The sequence below is a fragment of the Pavona decussata genome, unplaced genomic scaffold, assembly GCF_977016875.1.
Source record: "Pavona decussata unplaced genomic scaffold, jaPavDecu1.1 SCAFFOLD_215, whole genome shotgun sequence".
NCBI classification, from domain to species: Eukaryota; Metazoa; Cnidaria; class Anthozoa; order Scleractinia; family Agariciidae; genus Pavona; species Pavona decussata.
This window is the reverse complement of record NW_028145620.1, coordinates 3,049,608-3,065,733: the sequence shown is the minus strand read 5'-3', so window position 1 is coordinate 3,065,733 and position 16,126 is coordinate 3,049,608. Positions and strand designations below refer to the sequence as shown.

Here is a 16,126-nt window from a genome sequence, read left to right as displayed (position 1 = left end):
CGCTGAAAGGATGAAGAGAGAATGTCCTCAAATCGCAAATGGAAACATTCTTCTAATAATGAGAACCCACAGATTGTTAGAGGCAGCTATTAATAGTAATAATCATCATCATCATCATAAAGATTTTAGGATCTGATCTTGGTGTTTCAAAGTTATTGTCATTCAAAAGTAAAATTCTCTCCAATACACACCCCTCCCCTTGTCCCCCAAACCAAGAAAGCCCTTAAAACGTTTCTTGAAGGAAACTTCAGATATTAAATTTTATGATATAGGTTAAAACCCAATCCAGTTTAATACTACCTTGTGTGTCATGCAGCCTTATGCTTGTTTTCTCTCTCTCATCTTCAATATCATGGTCATCGTCATCATCCCTCTTCCGTTTAACACCCCTTCTCTCCTTTGAAGCTTCATTGATTCCACTGGATATACATTGCCCTTTCTCCATTTCTTGGTGTGCTTTTGTACTTTCACTTGCTGGATGGCTTTCTATCTGGCTCAAGGTGTTTTCCAGCTTGACTTCTTCCCAATTGTCAGGCTTGTCCTTGACAATGTTTTCATCCTGTCCTTTCTCAACTTCAGTTTCTTGTTCAGCTGACATGTCAAGAACCGGAAACTTGGGAATCACATCTTGTTCTAGAGAAATAGAGAAAAACTGTTCATTTGGGAATAAAATTTAAAAAAAAAAATTGGAAATAATATTAATTCAGTTAATAGTGTTAATTCAGTTAATAATGTTAATAGCATGTTCATGTTAGATTTATCATGTGACATCGCCTCTTAAGATGAAGGGGTGAGCTGTCATTTCGTATTTTTCAAAGTTTAAAAAGTATAGTATTGTGTAGATATAGAGACGTTGAAAGAGACAGTAATTTTACAGAATTTGATTTGATAATAATGCCCGGCCAGCCGTTAGTCTAGTTTGAGATAAAATAAAGACTAATGTATTGAGGTGGCAATTTTTCAAAACTATTGGGTGGCTTTGTTTTGACTTAAGACAGAAGCTATTAATTCCATTTGACATAGAAAGAACAAACTCCTAATACAGATTGGGAGAGTCAATCGATCAACAAATGGATATTGGGACAGGTATCGGGCATCCCCCGCAGATTTTGCAGGGGTGGACGACATCATCACCAACTTGACAAAGAGGCTGGGATCAAGATCATCGAATGCACTCCCTAATCTTTAATCTTATAACAGTTGTTCTTGACAACTATTTAACAAATAGATTCCATGTTGCCGTGAGTCTGTTCAGTAATAGATCACAGATGACGTCAAAATGTGGTAAGAACAAAACAGTGGCAGTGTGTCACTGATGTTCTTACCACATTTTGACATCTTCTGTGATCTATTACTGAACAGACTCACGGCAACATGGAATCTATTTGTTTATACTGTATGAAAAAAGAAGCAAAAGTTGTTAATGGTGACTTCATCTATGCATCTGTCCTCCAATAGATCATCTTAAGTAAGAACCAATCAAAATGCATGTAGAATTCAGCTTGTTATGTCAAACAATTATGGTGGCTGCTTGAGAGCTTGGTATCAGCTACATCTAGTGCAAGCTGGATGGCGACTATTATAACCTTTTAAACTGCTGTAAAACATGGTAGGAAATATTTGGTACTTGGTACATCTCAGTCATAATTTGCCAAGGCAGCAAGATATCATTAATAACTACACAGAACTTTTCACGGCAAATAAAACTGCATCACTTCTGTATTATAGTTCATCTCTTATTTTTAAAAAATGGATGAGTAACCAGGGTAAGACATAATAATTAAAAGTGTTTGCTGGTTAAAAATAAAAAAAGAGGTTAAAATGAGCTTTTGATTGCCAGTCTGCAATCTTTGACAAGTGTTATCATTGACAACAGATCAATCACATTCCAGGCACTTCTGTCACTGATCTGCCATTTGCTGAACACATAATTTATTAAGTATTTTAATATTTCCCACAGTTGCATATACAAGATTCTCATCACTTTTTGGAGATGACAGGAGTACAGGGACCTATCTTTACACAAATAAAACAGGGGCCTCTTGTTATATTCACAAATGCTGTGATAAAAACATTGCCTTTTAATGATGTACCTGTTAAGCTGTTGAAATAAAGTACAATCAACTATGCAGCCTGCCACAGTAAGTGGCTTATGTGTTGAGTGCTCTCTGAGATAAAATAAGGGTGGCATCAACACACCAAGTAACATATTGTATATAATTCAGTGAGGAATGTGTCAGCAATACTTCCTGGTTAGCCAGTACCAACCTTTGTCTGTTTCCCATTCAAGAGACGTATTTGTCAGATCTAATTCTTGTGAGGAATTCATCTCATCTTCAATGCTGTCTGGGCTGTACACATACAAAAAATACTTCGCCACATCACCTAAAGAAAAATCAAGAAACTGATATTAATAATAATTTTATTATAAAACAGCCTGCATGCTTCATGTATTACTGATGAAAAAAAAAAACATGGTGCCAACCATTCTTTCAAGCATTTGATGTGGCTTCTCAAACTGGTGATGATGTAGCAGCTCTCACATAAGGTCTAAAGTGAGTGGTTTGCAACCCTTCTAGAAAACAATATAACAAACAACAGAAAAATACCCCAACCCCAACCATAAACACAATAGCAGCTGCTAAACAATTAAAACAATCACAAGAGCTGCTTCACTACTAACATTTCTTGGAGCAATTCAAAGCAAAAGTTCAATCACCAAATTTATGATAATTACGATCTCATTTCCAAACCTCCTTCACACAGTGTAGTAAGTACTGATTTCCCTTACTTTCTCTACATGAATAATAATTGTTAATGAGTTTGAGAAATGTATGTGGTACTGAGTGACTGATTATAAGCTTAAATTCTGTGGGAACCTTGTTACAGTTCTTTTTGCCTGCAATGTTTCAATCCTTCACCAAGTTTGCTTATTATCATTTTCAGACAACCTTTTGACATATTGTTGAAGAGTTTCTAATGGATTTTGACTCATCGATCCAGCAAATCAAAATACAAAAAATGGAGGGTGGATAAATTCTCAGATAATCTTAACAAATCTGCCCCCCACAACTGGAAGCAAAGTCCCCTTATGAATTCTAACGAATGCTGACTGATTTTTTCACACAGACATCAGGCCCCGCTTGTTCAAAAGGCAGATAACTTCATGCAGTGGATAAATTGCTATCCAGCAGATAAAATGCCCTCCAAAAATTATTGATACATTTTATCCGCTCTTTGAACAACCAGGGCCAGGACCATTATAACTGTGTAATTTCAAAAGGTATGTATGTATGTATGTATGTATGTATGTATGTATGTACGTACGTACGTACGTACGTACGTATGTATGTGTGTGTGTGTGTGTGTATGTATGTATGTATGTATGTAAACAAAGAAACAATACAATGATTGCTTCACTCAGTCGCAGGAGTGCTCGATGCAAAAACATGTAGAGCGAAATATAATGTTATATAAATATAAATTTAAATATAAATTTTACATTTTCTATCTTAAATTTATATGTATGTATGTATGTATGTATGTATGTATGTATGTATGTATGTATGTATGTATGTATGTATGTATTTAAAAAACTTAATAGTTAATTCTCCTGATTATGTGATTGTTTTGTCTTTGAAAGAAATAAAATATTTAAAAGTTGAATGGCTGATTTAGAAGTATGACATAAGGTAATACCCAAGAACAGCTCAGAGTCCCATTCTAACTTTTTATCTTATCTGAGAAACCATGCACTTACAGCAGCTAAAAGCAAGTTGGTAAATCAACTAGTTACCCAGTCTCGTGTGCCTTATTTGTTTGTGTAGTTGTCTTTATGTTACAACAATAGTATACACTTAGTTTTTTAGGTAGGATAAGTGATGGCCATGGCCATTACCTTTGTGAGGATTGAGATTATCATTCTGTGGCAAGTCAATCTGTACACAGTCCTTGATTTCATCTACATCAAGCATAATTCCAGTCTCTTCTTTCAACTCTCTCACTGCACAGTCAGCAGCAGGTTCGATAAACAGACCTGAAGATAAAAAGGACCAGGCCATAAAAATGCTGCACTCAATCATGTAAAAGCCACACCCCAGATATCCCAAGGTGGCAATAATACAAGTTTTAATACACAGGTAATCCAAAACCTGTACCAATGCTACATGTACCTCATCACAGGCAATGATCTTCAACTAATAATGGCACCTGTGTATAAGCTGCAACCCACAACCATTGCTTTAATTTGTTCTTTTTCTTTTGTGCTCTATTAATACATTGTAAGCATGGGCATTAATGTGAAATTTATGAGCCTTCCTGTAGAACTTAACTTAATAAGCTCATATTGATGTCCAGGATGAAGATCAACACATACAAGCCCTTGAGAATGAGTTGGCAGATCATCAAGGTACTACCAGCTTATGAATTTTTATTACAAAATTTATTTTCACATTTACTGCAACTCATCTCAAGTGTTCATGATTTTCTGTGTTTCACAGTAAGTCTCACTAAAGGATTGAATCACCAACCACAACTTACCATAATTTACCATGAAATTTGTTTTCTTTATAACCAAATCCAATAACCAGCACAGTCAAACCTCCCCTATGCGACCACCCATAATGTATGTGGTCGCTTACGGGAGGTGATCGCTTACCACAGGTCAGACCACAGGGGGTCTGAATTTCGGGTAATATACATATGATAATTGCGGAGTGGTGATTATTGTTTGTATCTCACAAATTACTCAATATAGTGATTGACACAATTCTTGTGAAGGAAACTTGACTCTTTTATTACTCCAGGTGGCGCTGTCTAAATTTTTCAGGGAATGGAACATAAGCAAAAAGTTAACAACTCTTTTATAAAACCTGTGATGTATGTGGTTACAAGCATTAAAAACACCAGCAGGCCTGTAGGTTGCAAAACAATCCCACACTTGTGCGTTGATAAGTTTGGAGCTAACAATCTGACTGCTGCAGGACAGTTTAATGCATTTTATTCTCTTAGAGGCCGCGCGTGTCATTAAGTATTAAATCATTACACACTGTACGACAGCTCAACATGCTGGACTCTCCTACAAGGGGTTCAATCGATCTGATTAAAGTTTATTTTAGTGTACAGTATAGTGCATGTGTATTTTATCAATTGTTTCATTGCTAAACTATATCGGGAGACACTTCCGGTAGCTCCAACTGTGAGATTTACGGTGTCCGTCTGCTGTAGTGATGTTACAGCGACAAATTTTTCAATTTCCGCCCGTGAGAACTACAGCAGTTTGTGTGTCAAGTCGTCGCCTACGGGAGGTTAAAAACAATTGAAAATTTTAAACAATCATCTCTAAAAGTGATCGCTTACGAGAGGTGGTTGCCTACGAGAGGTTCCATCTATAGTGATTTGACTTGAAAACTTTCGGTGTTTTGGAAAAGTGGTCGCTAATGAGAGGTGGTCGCAAAGGGAAGTTCAACTGTATTTCAAATCTTCATTTATTAAACTAACAGTTTTTTTTTAAACTATGTGGTGCATCCATACCTGTAGAGAGCATTCTGTGCTTGAAGTTTCCCTTTGGAAGGCCCCATGGATGATAATAATCTTCAGAATAATGAATGTCACTTGCCTGTCGACGAGCAAGTTCATCTGCTGCTCTGGCCTTAAAAAATAAAAATCAAAAAAAAAAGTGGACATATATAAATTTTTTAAAAAAGAAGTACTAGTGAGCAGCACACAGCAACAAATCTTGTCAACTTGTTTTATTATCCGACCGGTTTCGTTAAGGTTACTTATAGGGAAGGAAAGTCGAATTTTTCTCAAATAAATTTTTTTAGATATTGTTGAAACAAGAAAGGGATGCAAAGTTTCGTGAAAACGGCCGTTAGAAATCTCAAAAAGAACGCGAGCTATCTGAAAAACAATGTTTTGTAGGAAAAGCAGTGAGCGAGTGAAGGTGTCATAATCCAATTTATGCGGGATTGTGTTGACATATTACGCGGCAAAATTTACCCGCGATCTTGAATAACCGTCAAATTTGCATATTTTTACCATAGTGTTCATCGCATGTCACGGCGTTGTATGTAAAATTTTACTGTGAAACAGCGTTCCATTTTGGATTCAAGCATTGCGTAAAAGGTTGTTATGAAGAAAGCGAAACTAGAAAAGTCGCCTTGGGTGAAAGTTAAGAAAAAAACGGGGCCACAGAAGGTCAAAAAATCATTTGACGAAGCCTAAAAACTTCAGCTGGCGGAGAGCGACAAGGGTTCTTTGTACAACCAGTCAGATTTTCTATCAAACCCATCCTCGTCGAAAGACATCGGGGCAAGCCAGATAAAAATAACTGCCTCGGCAGCAGAGAAATTCGAGGACAAGAAATCGGATAGTGGAGAGTCAAACATCAGTTCGGAGTCTGAAATCGAAGATGCCGGCAACAATTCAGCCACTTTCGCCGTTGTTGACCGGCTAAAAATAAGCAGCGAACTTTAGCGCACAGCCTCGTGTACTGATAGCGGTGAGAAGTGCGTGTCTCTTGTCAACTCCGCTGGGGCTGCCAGTTTCATGTTCTGCGTCTATCTGCCGTTTTCTTCTTTGTTTTGGTTTCGCCGGTGGCTTTCTTGCGCCAGACTTAACTTTTCCCATAAAGAAATCGCTTTACAATATTACAGTAACACTAAATGCTTCCGCGGGGAATTTCGATTGTTTCTTTTTATCTCCAGAACTCCCCAGGGAATGCTTCTTTGTGTTTGATTGGCTGGCGGCATGAGCGCGTTGACAAGTATTTTAATGAGGTGCGAAAACTCTGAAAATGTTTCACGGCCTAAAACACGGCTTTTGTTTTTGCGCGAATTCCCCATCTTCAAATGAATTAATAGGATATGTAGATTTGCCGGATTTCAACGAAATTTGGCCAAAATGGTCATCAGATATTAATGCATCAAAATGTGTCAGGCTTTTACGAAATTCAAAATATTTTTCCCGTGACGTGTTAAGGTGATTCCGTTGAATTGCATTGCGCATCCTTGCTGCGCATAATTTTTTGCGTCATTTAGCGTGCGCACGAGCGCGCGCACGCACAACATTAGGGGATTTCCTTGAGGTTAGCTCGGCAGGAAAAGAAATGGTCCTTTTCTTCTAAACGAGCACGGTGGCCCCCATTTTTTAATGCATCAATTTAAATGTCATACGGTTGACCACTATATATCGCGATTTAAAGAAAAGTTTAATACTCTACTTTGAGATATTTTTATTTGAATGCTTTAAAAAGCACGTATTAAGGTAGTGCTGCTTACGTGCACACGCAGCAAAATCTTTAATTTCTTTCATAATCTTTATTCCAGTTCAATTAAAATAGTTTGTTGTGTAAGATTAAAGTAAATTTGTTGAACTGCTTCGATATTTTAATGCAAGAAATTATTTTTTATAGATATGATAGTTCCCTTTTCTGATTACTAGCGTTCCTAATATAAACCTCGTGGGTCATCTATTTACTATAATAGCCATCCAGGTTGCACAAAAACGAGCACAGTGACCCCCATTTTTTATTGCATTTTTGTAATGCTCATAACATAGTCATGAACCGGACCAAGCCTTAGACAATTTCTAATACTCCTTCTTTTTCAACGGAATCACCTTAACATCTGACGCGACTACAAAATTTTTCCATTGTCCATCTTTAGGATGGGTTTTCTCACAAACCAATAGGAATAAAGAAAAAGCCTGACACACTTTGTTAGCCTATTATCTCCTGATTGATATTGTGCAGTCTGTTTGGTTGTGCGCCTTTACGTGAGAGTGGGTAATTCAGTTAGGTACACGTCGCTAGTATTGAGTTTGCAGGCCTCTGAGCGCTTATGTATCCAACAAAATAAAAAAACATTTATATTTTCGCAAACTTCAATTTATCAGCTTTACAGTGATATATAGTTATCTGTGGTTTTATCAAAAACAGCGCGCGTACGCTAGATTTTCCTGAAGGCACTCGCGAAACATGGAAGTAACCTTAAATCCGTGAGCCCCAAAATTATACATAATTTACACACCTAGCGGCAGGATTTTTGTAATATCCTGCACCTATGTCTGTGGGTGTTTTTGCTGTTCACACCCTAGTGGAACGTCATTTGTACTGTAAAATTTAGGTATAAAATAAGTTCCCCAAACTATCTTGTTCAATCCCTGACGAAGTGTGTAGTTATCACACGAAACCGGTCGGATAATAAAACAAGTTGACAAGATTCGTTGGTGTGTGCTGCTCACTAGTACTTATTTTTTTAATAAATTATAGAGTAGGTTGAGACGGTTGATCCCAATAGAACACAACCTAAAATACGACGCACAAAGAATTCAAAAGTGTCTGAGCTGTCCAGCAACAGAGTGAAAAGATACGTCAAAAACTCAAAAGGTATGTCAAATGCTTGGTTACTGTGCTTTCCACTCAGTCTCTGCATTACCCTTCCTGTCCTTAAAACTCCGCTTTTTAGTTTATGAGCATTTCTATAAATGTGATGTATAGTTGTAAAAATAGTAGCTAATGTAATGTGCATGTGAATATATACATAAATAACAAGCACAATGCAAATTGCTTGATTCTTATAAATTATTACTACAAATAGTCCAGAAGTGTGATGCTTGCTTGATTTTATGTGGTCATAAGTTTCACAACACACCATCACTTAACCCTTTAACCCCTAATATCAGAGAACAAATTCTCCCATCTTGTCCCCATACTTTTCTTATAAAAGTACTGGGAAGAAGTTATTAAACTATCAAGAAAATTCATCTTGGGTGACCATATCCTGAATTCTCATAACCTCAGGGGTTGAATATAAGCATTGATATTACAAGGAGAAGTTTGATGCTGATCACTGTTAGGAGTTAAAGAGTTAAAGAACTTCACTACCTTCCTTTTGAGCAACAAATCATTTTTAAGATTTTATTGCTGGCTTTTAAGGCCCTATATATGTTAGCTCCAGAATATATCTGCAATAATTTTAGTACTGTGCCCATATAATCCTGCAAGGACATTAAGGACATTAAGGACATTAAGTCTGGGCAAAAATTGCACTTAAAAACCTGAGGCAATCAAGTGTTCTTCATTTGTGCTGCAAACTCTGGAACATTAAAGTTCTGACTTGTTGCTTTAGTTTCAGCAATAACAAAAAAATAGTTACATGTAGTTTAAGCACCCGGGTCAAGCACTCCAGAATAATAGAAAAATAATTTAACTGTGTGTTAAATAGTTTAAATTAGAACATCAAACCTTACTTGTGACATCAATTACCAACCTTTAATACTTCTAAATCCTTTGGAAGAGGATGTCCTAGCACAGAGCACCACCTGTTATTAAATTTCCACATGAAAGCAAACACACGCTGCAGAGCTTCTTTATTCATGGTTGCAATATTTTGAACCTCTTCCAACATCCAATCACGGATATGCTCAGTGATGCTATGAATGTCCAGCCACACAGGCCGACCAGAAACTGTACGACGAAAATACTGCGCCAAAGCTGCTGCAACATTGATAAATGCTTGGCTTGAAAGGTATCTTTTGAGAAGCACCTGTACCGAACTGAAAAACAAAATCATGTGGTTCACTGACCATTCAACTCCTACACCACAAAGCTGTTCCAGGTAAAATCTGGTCTCAGGTTGAACCAGTGTTCAAATTACGTTCAATGTGTACCTAGAATTTGACCTAGCTTGAACTCCCTTCAACCAGTAATAATATTATTACATTTACCCAGGTCAAAATTTATGGAGAATAAATTTTTTGTAAATGTTGTGCTACAATTTTTATTTGGGTTTAATTTTTTTAAACTGGTTCAATTCTTTTAAACTGGTTTATTGTTTTTCAATCCTGGTCAGTTTGTCACATTAATTTTCTTTATTACACTTAGTTAACAGTTAAATGACTAAATCCATTGATACAGTGTTACATGGTTGTTCCTCAAAGGGCTTTTCAACAATCAATTACATGTACAACAATTACACTTTAAAAAGAAACTCTGATGTTACGGGTAAAAATTGAAGTTGCATAACATTATATGAGCTGAAATGTAATATACATGTATCGTGTATTGTTTTCAATTTTTGTTTAAATAATTTTGTTTAAGTAATAAACAATCTTTGCTATACGTCTGTTTGCTATACTTCTGTTTTGAACATATATAGGCATTAAAGTTTTACAACATAATTGTAAAACGCAGTTAATGGAGCGTGACGCTCTTGAGCTCAGTTGTTACGGGGCAAAAGGTAGCATTACGTAATGCAAATTGGTCATGGATGTACTTTTACTCTCCTTGTACAATACCTATTCTTCTAGCATGTTGCAATACCGTCTGTTTCATTTATATCCTTCGTTTTGTATGGCTAAAAGGTATAAATACCTCTATTCATGTCTCGTTCAGCGCTACGTGAATCGCATGTATTCGATAGTACTTTACTTGCCATTGGCTTAGTCCTAGACATATGTCTAACTATAAAAGGTCTAGTAAAAGTCCGAGTATCACTTGCTTGCTGTATTACCTACTGTAAGGTCTACCTTTAGTGTCTCTATTTTGTAATTCCCACCCTTCCCTCCCTTTGGAGGTTTGGTTGTTGTTTTTTCCAATAAATTGGGGTTCACCTCTCAGGTTCGCGTTCGGTTAAGTCTCGCAGCGACTTCCCCAAGCTTTGTGTTTTTAGGCTATTTTTAGCTCTATAACCTTGAAGCTCGTTATATGCTTTTATCCAGCGCATGCCGGCGGAGTCGGCTCGTAGCGCTGCGGAATATTAGGCTTGAGCTGGTTTTAAAAAATGCCAATACTCTTTGCACTATGCTGGCCGGAGGTTTCAGTTCGTAGTGCCGTGGAGAGTTAGGCTATTAGATTGTTTTAGTTTTGGACCTGCCTACAACTTGTCCGATCCAGCGCTGGTCATTAATACAGTTTAATAGCGCTGGGGAGATAAGTAAGGCTTTATGGTCACGCTATGGGAGTCGTCTGTCACGCCGATCGCGGAGCGGTGTTCCCCCTTTACGCCAAACATCACGTTGTTATTATTTGTCTGTTGAGATCTCTAGTTAACTTTATGGTAATAGGAACTGCGACATTAAGTCAAGTTAATTGCATTTATAACCACAACAATAATGTAAAAGAAAAAACCGGAAAGGAACTCAATTGGATTGTTACTTTAGGAATTTTACAAAAGATAGAAAAACACCAAGGAGGGCAAAAAAATATCAACCTTGACTGTGGATCTTGATACAGGAGTACAACACCACAGCTTGTCAGCACAGGATCTGGTGTTTCAGGAATAATGACATCAGCACACCTCTCCGCTTGAAGAGTCACCTTACCATTGTGATCAGAGGACTGAGCATCAAGACCAATTATACGACAACCTGTATATATAACACAACCAGATCACAAAATAGAAAAATCACATCAAGTAGTACTTGTCACATCATTATTTATTTTTTGTTTAAAAGGGACAAAAATGGATGACATAACTTGTCATGAATATCTCTACTGTATTGGGGTTAAAATTTGTATGGGGTTTAATTTTTTCCTTTGTTCCAGGTTAAAGTACAGCTGTAATGAATCTCAGACAAAGGAAAATAAAAATTAAACTGCTTTGAACAAACCAAACCATTGCAATATGCAAAAACGTCACAACCAATCAATCATTCAATCAGTCACTCAATCAAGTTTAATCTAATCTCAGTCACTCAATCTATTTATATATTTCTCTGTAAAATACCCAATTCAGTCTAATGACTGCGATGTATTTTTGAATAAAGATTTCTTCTTCTTCTTCTTCTGACATCAAACATTAAGTTATTATCATTTTCTGATTTACACTGTCACTAAGAAAAAGTAATGAACGGATAAGGATGGAGCACAATTTCACAGTTGTTATTTCTGCACCTTGAAGTATGTACAAGTTAGTAAGTAAGTAAGTAAGTAAGTAAGTGAGTGAGTGAGTGAGGAGTGAGTGAGTGAGTGAGTGAGTGAGTGAGTGAGTGAGTGAGTGAGTGAGTGAGTGAGTGAGTGAGTGAGTGAGTGAGTGAGTGAGTGAGTGAGTGAGTGAGTGAGTGAGTGAGTGAGTGAGTGAGTGAGTGAGTGAGTGAGTGAGTGAGTGAGTGAGTGAGTGAGTGAGTGAGTGAGTGAGTGAGTGAGTGAGTGAGTGAGTGAGTGAGTGAGTGAGTGAGTGAGTGAGTGAGTGAGTGAGTGAGTAGGTAGGTAGGTAGGTAGGTAGGTAAGTAAGTAAGTAAGTAAGTAAGTAAGTAAGTCTGAAAAGAAATAATTTGAAATTAAGTCAAACAAGGACATGTGATAAAGGCTAAACAAGATATAAGGGCTCTTACTATGTGTATCAGAAAATTAGAAATAAATATTTTTATTGAGAAATGTGGCCACTGCTAGAAAATGTATGTAGTTAAATAATTTGTTTATTTAGTCACCAAATGTCCAGGAGGTTGAACAATTTCTTATTATAAGTAAACATTTACCAAAGAAGAGGCCCAGTGAGAGAATTCAGATTTTATCAGGATTTAAATGAACCATGTAAAGACAAAATACATGTAGAAAGCTACTTGCATCACAAGCAGCTGCGTGAAAGTGCTTTGCACTACCTGCAGTATATGCTGTAAATGACAAAAACCCCTGAATTGGATCAGTAGAGACTTTTCTCTTACCAGGTTCAAGCAGAACAAGTGACATGGTACGAGTGTTGAAAATGTTGCAAGTTCCTGGAATTCTTGCACAATACAAGATAAATGATGCCTCTGCATCTCCAACAACAACAATATTTTTCTTCTCCTTCCAGATTTCACCAACTGTCAGGTCTCGTCTAAGATCTAATGGAAGGTCAAATGTTCTTGCTTCAAACTTTCCTCTCCTGTTTGCATAGGATTCACCTGGATCCAACTTCTGTCTTTTATTTAAAACAGCTTGTTCCCAAAAGTAATCTAAATCTCTCCTGTTATTGAACAAGAAAATAAGAAAACAATAGTCTGGCAGCTGTATGTGTACTTTTCAAGGACAATATATCATTGAAGTCTGGAGTTCAAATCTCAGCCAGTGGTTGTATTTTCCACCACACAATGTCAGTTGCATCTGAAGCAGATGACAAGTTCCCAATGCATTTCTGGCTCCTTATGATGCTCCTATTGTTTTTGGGAATGAAAGAGTTTAGAGTAGCATTTATTTTTGGGATGAGTGGGTGAAGTTACTGCATTTCCAATGCAGCAATTGAATGGGCAAAAGTACATATTAGGCTTTTTGCTTGAGAGATATACATGTACAAATTACTGACAAGCTACCATAATGATGAAAACATTAACATTTCCCAAAATAATGCTTATGCCTACACATAGAACTCCAAACCTAAATGAAGGCCCTAGATCAAGAGAAGTGTGGTGATGAATAAAAAAACAGGTAACACCTTTCAACAAATTACTAATAAAGTTTGAAAAAATCCTACCATTCAGTAGACTGCAGTCTCTCACGAGAATGCACCCATGATGTTCTTTGGTATCCAGCCCTTGGTGCAAATTTCCTTTTCAGTTTGTTTTTCTTTGCTCTCTTGTAGTTGTAAATATCCTCTGGATTAGTAACTCCAATCAACAACAGTCCTTCTCTTGCAGCTATTTGCTCTGCTTGCTTTTTGCTTACAGATGGTACCTCGGAGGATGCAGTCTTGCGACCAATATGAACAACACTAACAAATCCAGTTCCTTGGAAAATGTTGGAATATACTGGTAAGTTAAGGTTCAATATAGCTCTCCATTAAACAGTAATAATTCATAAGGCATGTGTACATTTATTTGTCATAACATGTGTTTATTTGTCATAACAGCTAAAAGGGAGATGAAATTATTTGAGTTCCAAGAGCTTCACCATAGCCCTGTTGCTGATCTGATTAATAATAGAGAGCGCAACATAAAGGGTATTGGCAAGTCCTTATCCACAGAAACTTAATATGTAGACAATTCTGCAGACTCAATGTGCTCCACTATGTTACATGCCTGTATCTTTTTTCATTTCCATTAAAGGTCTTTGAGGAAAGATGCATGGGCTCAATTTCTCTTGGCCCTCTCAATTAATCCCCCCCCCCCCAAAAAAAAAAAAAGATACAGTTGAACCTCCCGTAAGCGACCACCCATAATGTCAAGGATATCTGGTCTCTTACGGGAGGTGATCGCCGAACAAAGGTCAGACCACAGGGGGTCTAAATTTTAGGTAAATTACATATGGTAATTGCGGAGACCTAACCATTTGCCAGTGCTTATCAAAACCCATAGTAATAACTTCTCTTAGCTTCAAGTACATTAAGACTGGTCCAAAATTATTCTAACCAAAAAATCTTAGGGTCTATGGTGATTATTGTTTGTGTCTCACAAATTACTTAAAACAGCAATTGAGACAATTATTGTGAAAGATACTTGACTCTTTCATTACTCCAGGTAGCGCTGTCTAAATTTTTCAGGGAACAGAACATAAGCAAAAAGAGAGTTTTTTCCTACAAGGCATTCAATCTAATTAAAGTTTATTTCAGTGTGAAGTATAGTGCATGTGTATTTTATCAATTATTTCAATGCTAAGCTATATGGGGAAGCACTTCCGGTAGCTCAGACTGTGAGATTTACAGCATCCGCTGTAGTGATGTAGCCAATATGTTACAGCGACACATTTTTCAATTTCCACCCGCAAGAGATAGAGCAAATTGTGTGTCAAGTGGTCGCCTGCGGGAGGTTAAAAACAATTGAAAATTTTAAACAATCATCTCTAAAAGTGGTCGCTTACGAGAGGTGGTCGCCTACAAGAGGTTCTATCTATAGTGATTTGACTTTAAAATTTTTGGTATTTTGGAAAAGTGGTTGCTTACAAGAGGTGGTCGCAAAAGGAGGTTTGACTGTATGTCCATAACAGTAAAAGAAAAAGAAAATAATGTCCTGGGATGTGGCTTTATTCAGAGAGTTCAAATGTAGAGTTAAAATAAAGTTAATTATTTTTAAATAAAGGAAAAAACAAAAAAAGCAGTACTGTTTCATAACACCCTTCAATTACTGAGTCCTGCATTTTTAACACACTCTCCAAACAAAGCCAATATAATATACCTTGCCAAGTTGTTGAGTATACTGGTCGTTTGTGTCCTCTCTGTTGACAGTTTTCCTGAAGAAGATTCTTGTAAGGTACCTTAGCATCACACATCTCTGAAGTGGCTGGCGGAGTCTGGCTTTGCATGCCTGAAGCTCTCTTATCTCTGAGTTCTGGAGATTCTCCGTATGTTCCTTTCTCTGAAGTCAATACTTTAATGGCTATAGAGGCAGCATTTTGCTCAGCCATTTTTTTGCTTAGTGAAAACCCTTGACTCTTAAAGGACAGGCCATCAAAGGTAACAGTACTTACAAACCCCAAGCTCCTCTCAGTAGTCTCATATTGAGGGAGTGGGATTGCCAGCTTCTGGGCTCTTTCTTGGAGAATATTCTTAAATGACACTGGATTGTTAACCTTTGTTGAAACTGGAGTCTGAGCATTAAAAGATGTTGAAGATCTTTGAACTTCAGGAGAGGAAATTTGTGGATCCTGATCTGAACCTCTTTCACAAACTTCTAACAAAGAAACTGATGCTGAGGGGATGCTTGTTGCTGTTAACACAGGGCTTCCATCTGCAAAAGCTTGGCCTACCTTTTGTCCATCATATCCCCCATCACCAGCCTCTGAGGGAGCAGACTCACCTGACAAAACCAACTTACCGTTATCAGCGGTAAGAATTCCTAATTTGAGTAAAGCCACTTTTGCTGCGTTTTTTTCGGCCTGCTTCTTGCTACTGAACTCCATCTCACTGGTAAAACTTTGTCCCAATACTTTTAAATTAGCGATAAAAGCTACACAGTTGTTCTTCATGCTCTGTGTGCAACTGTACCGCGGCAGAGCAACCTTGGCTTTTTGGCAGTGAATTTGCAAAAGACCCTTAAAGTTGGGTTCTTCCATGTCAATTAAATTACTGACCAAATGTGTCACTGATTGTTTGTATACTTAGCAATTGATAATGAGTAGATTTTTTGCCTTGAACGCAAAACTATACGCATTCCCCAACACGTATAGGTTTGCGGTCAAAAGATTCAAGCAACGCCGCCATCTTGTGCCAAC

At 37.3% G+C, this 16,126-nt stretch overlaps 1 protein-coding gene across 4 annotated transcripts in view; it reads right to left on the bottom strand.

Moving 5' to 3' along the window:
- LOC146460044 (uncharacterized) overlaps positions 1-16,126 on the bottom strand; it is a 20,727-nt gene extending 4,601 nt beyond the window's left edge. For all 4 annotated transcript variants that reach the window (XR_014857783.1, XR_014857784.1, XM_085088694.1 and 1 more), the window contains exons 1-9: positions 15,091-16,126; positions 13,455-13,707; positions 12,667-12,950; positions 11,214-11,370; positions 9,273-9,558; positions 5,533-5,650; positions 3,899-4,036; positions 2,269-2,385; positions 301-633 (exon numbers count right to left, since the gene is read on the bottom strand). Coding sequence is in view for 2 of the 4 variants with exons in the window: in XM_085088694.1 (XP_084944820.1) it covers positions 301-633; positions 2,269-2,385; positions 3,899-4,036; positions 5,533-5,650; positions 9,273-9,558; positions 11,214-11,370; positions 12,667-12,950; positions 13,455-13,707; positions 15,091-15,967 (2,563 nt within the window). In the remaining 2 variants the exon portion in view is untranslated. The remainder of the gene's footprint in view (positions 1-300; positions 634-2,268; positions 2,386-3,898; positions 4,037-5,532; positions 5,651-9,272; positions 9,559-11,213; positions 11,371-12,666; positions 12,951-13,454; positions 13,708-15,090) is intronic.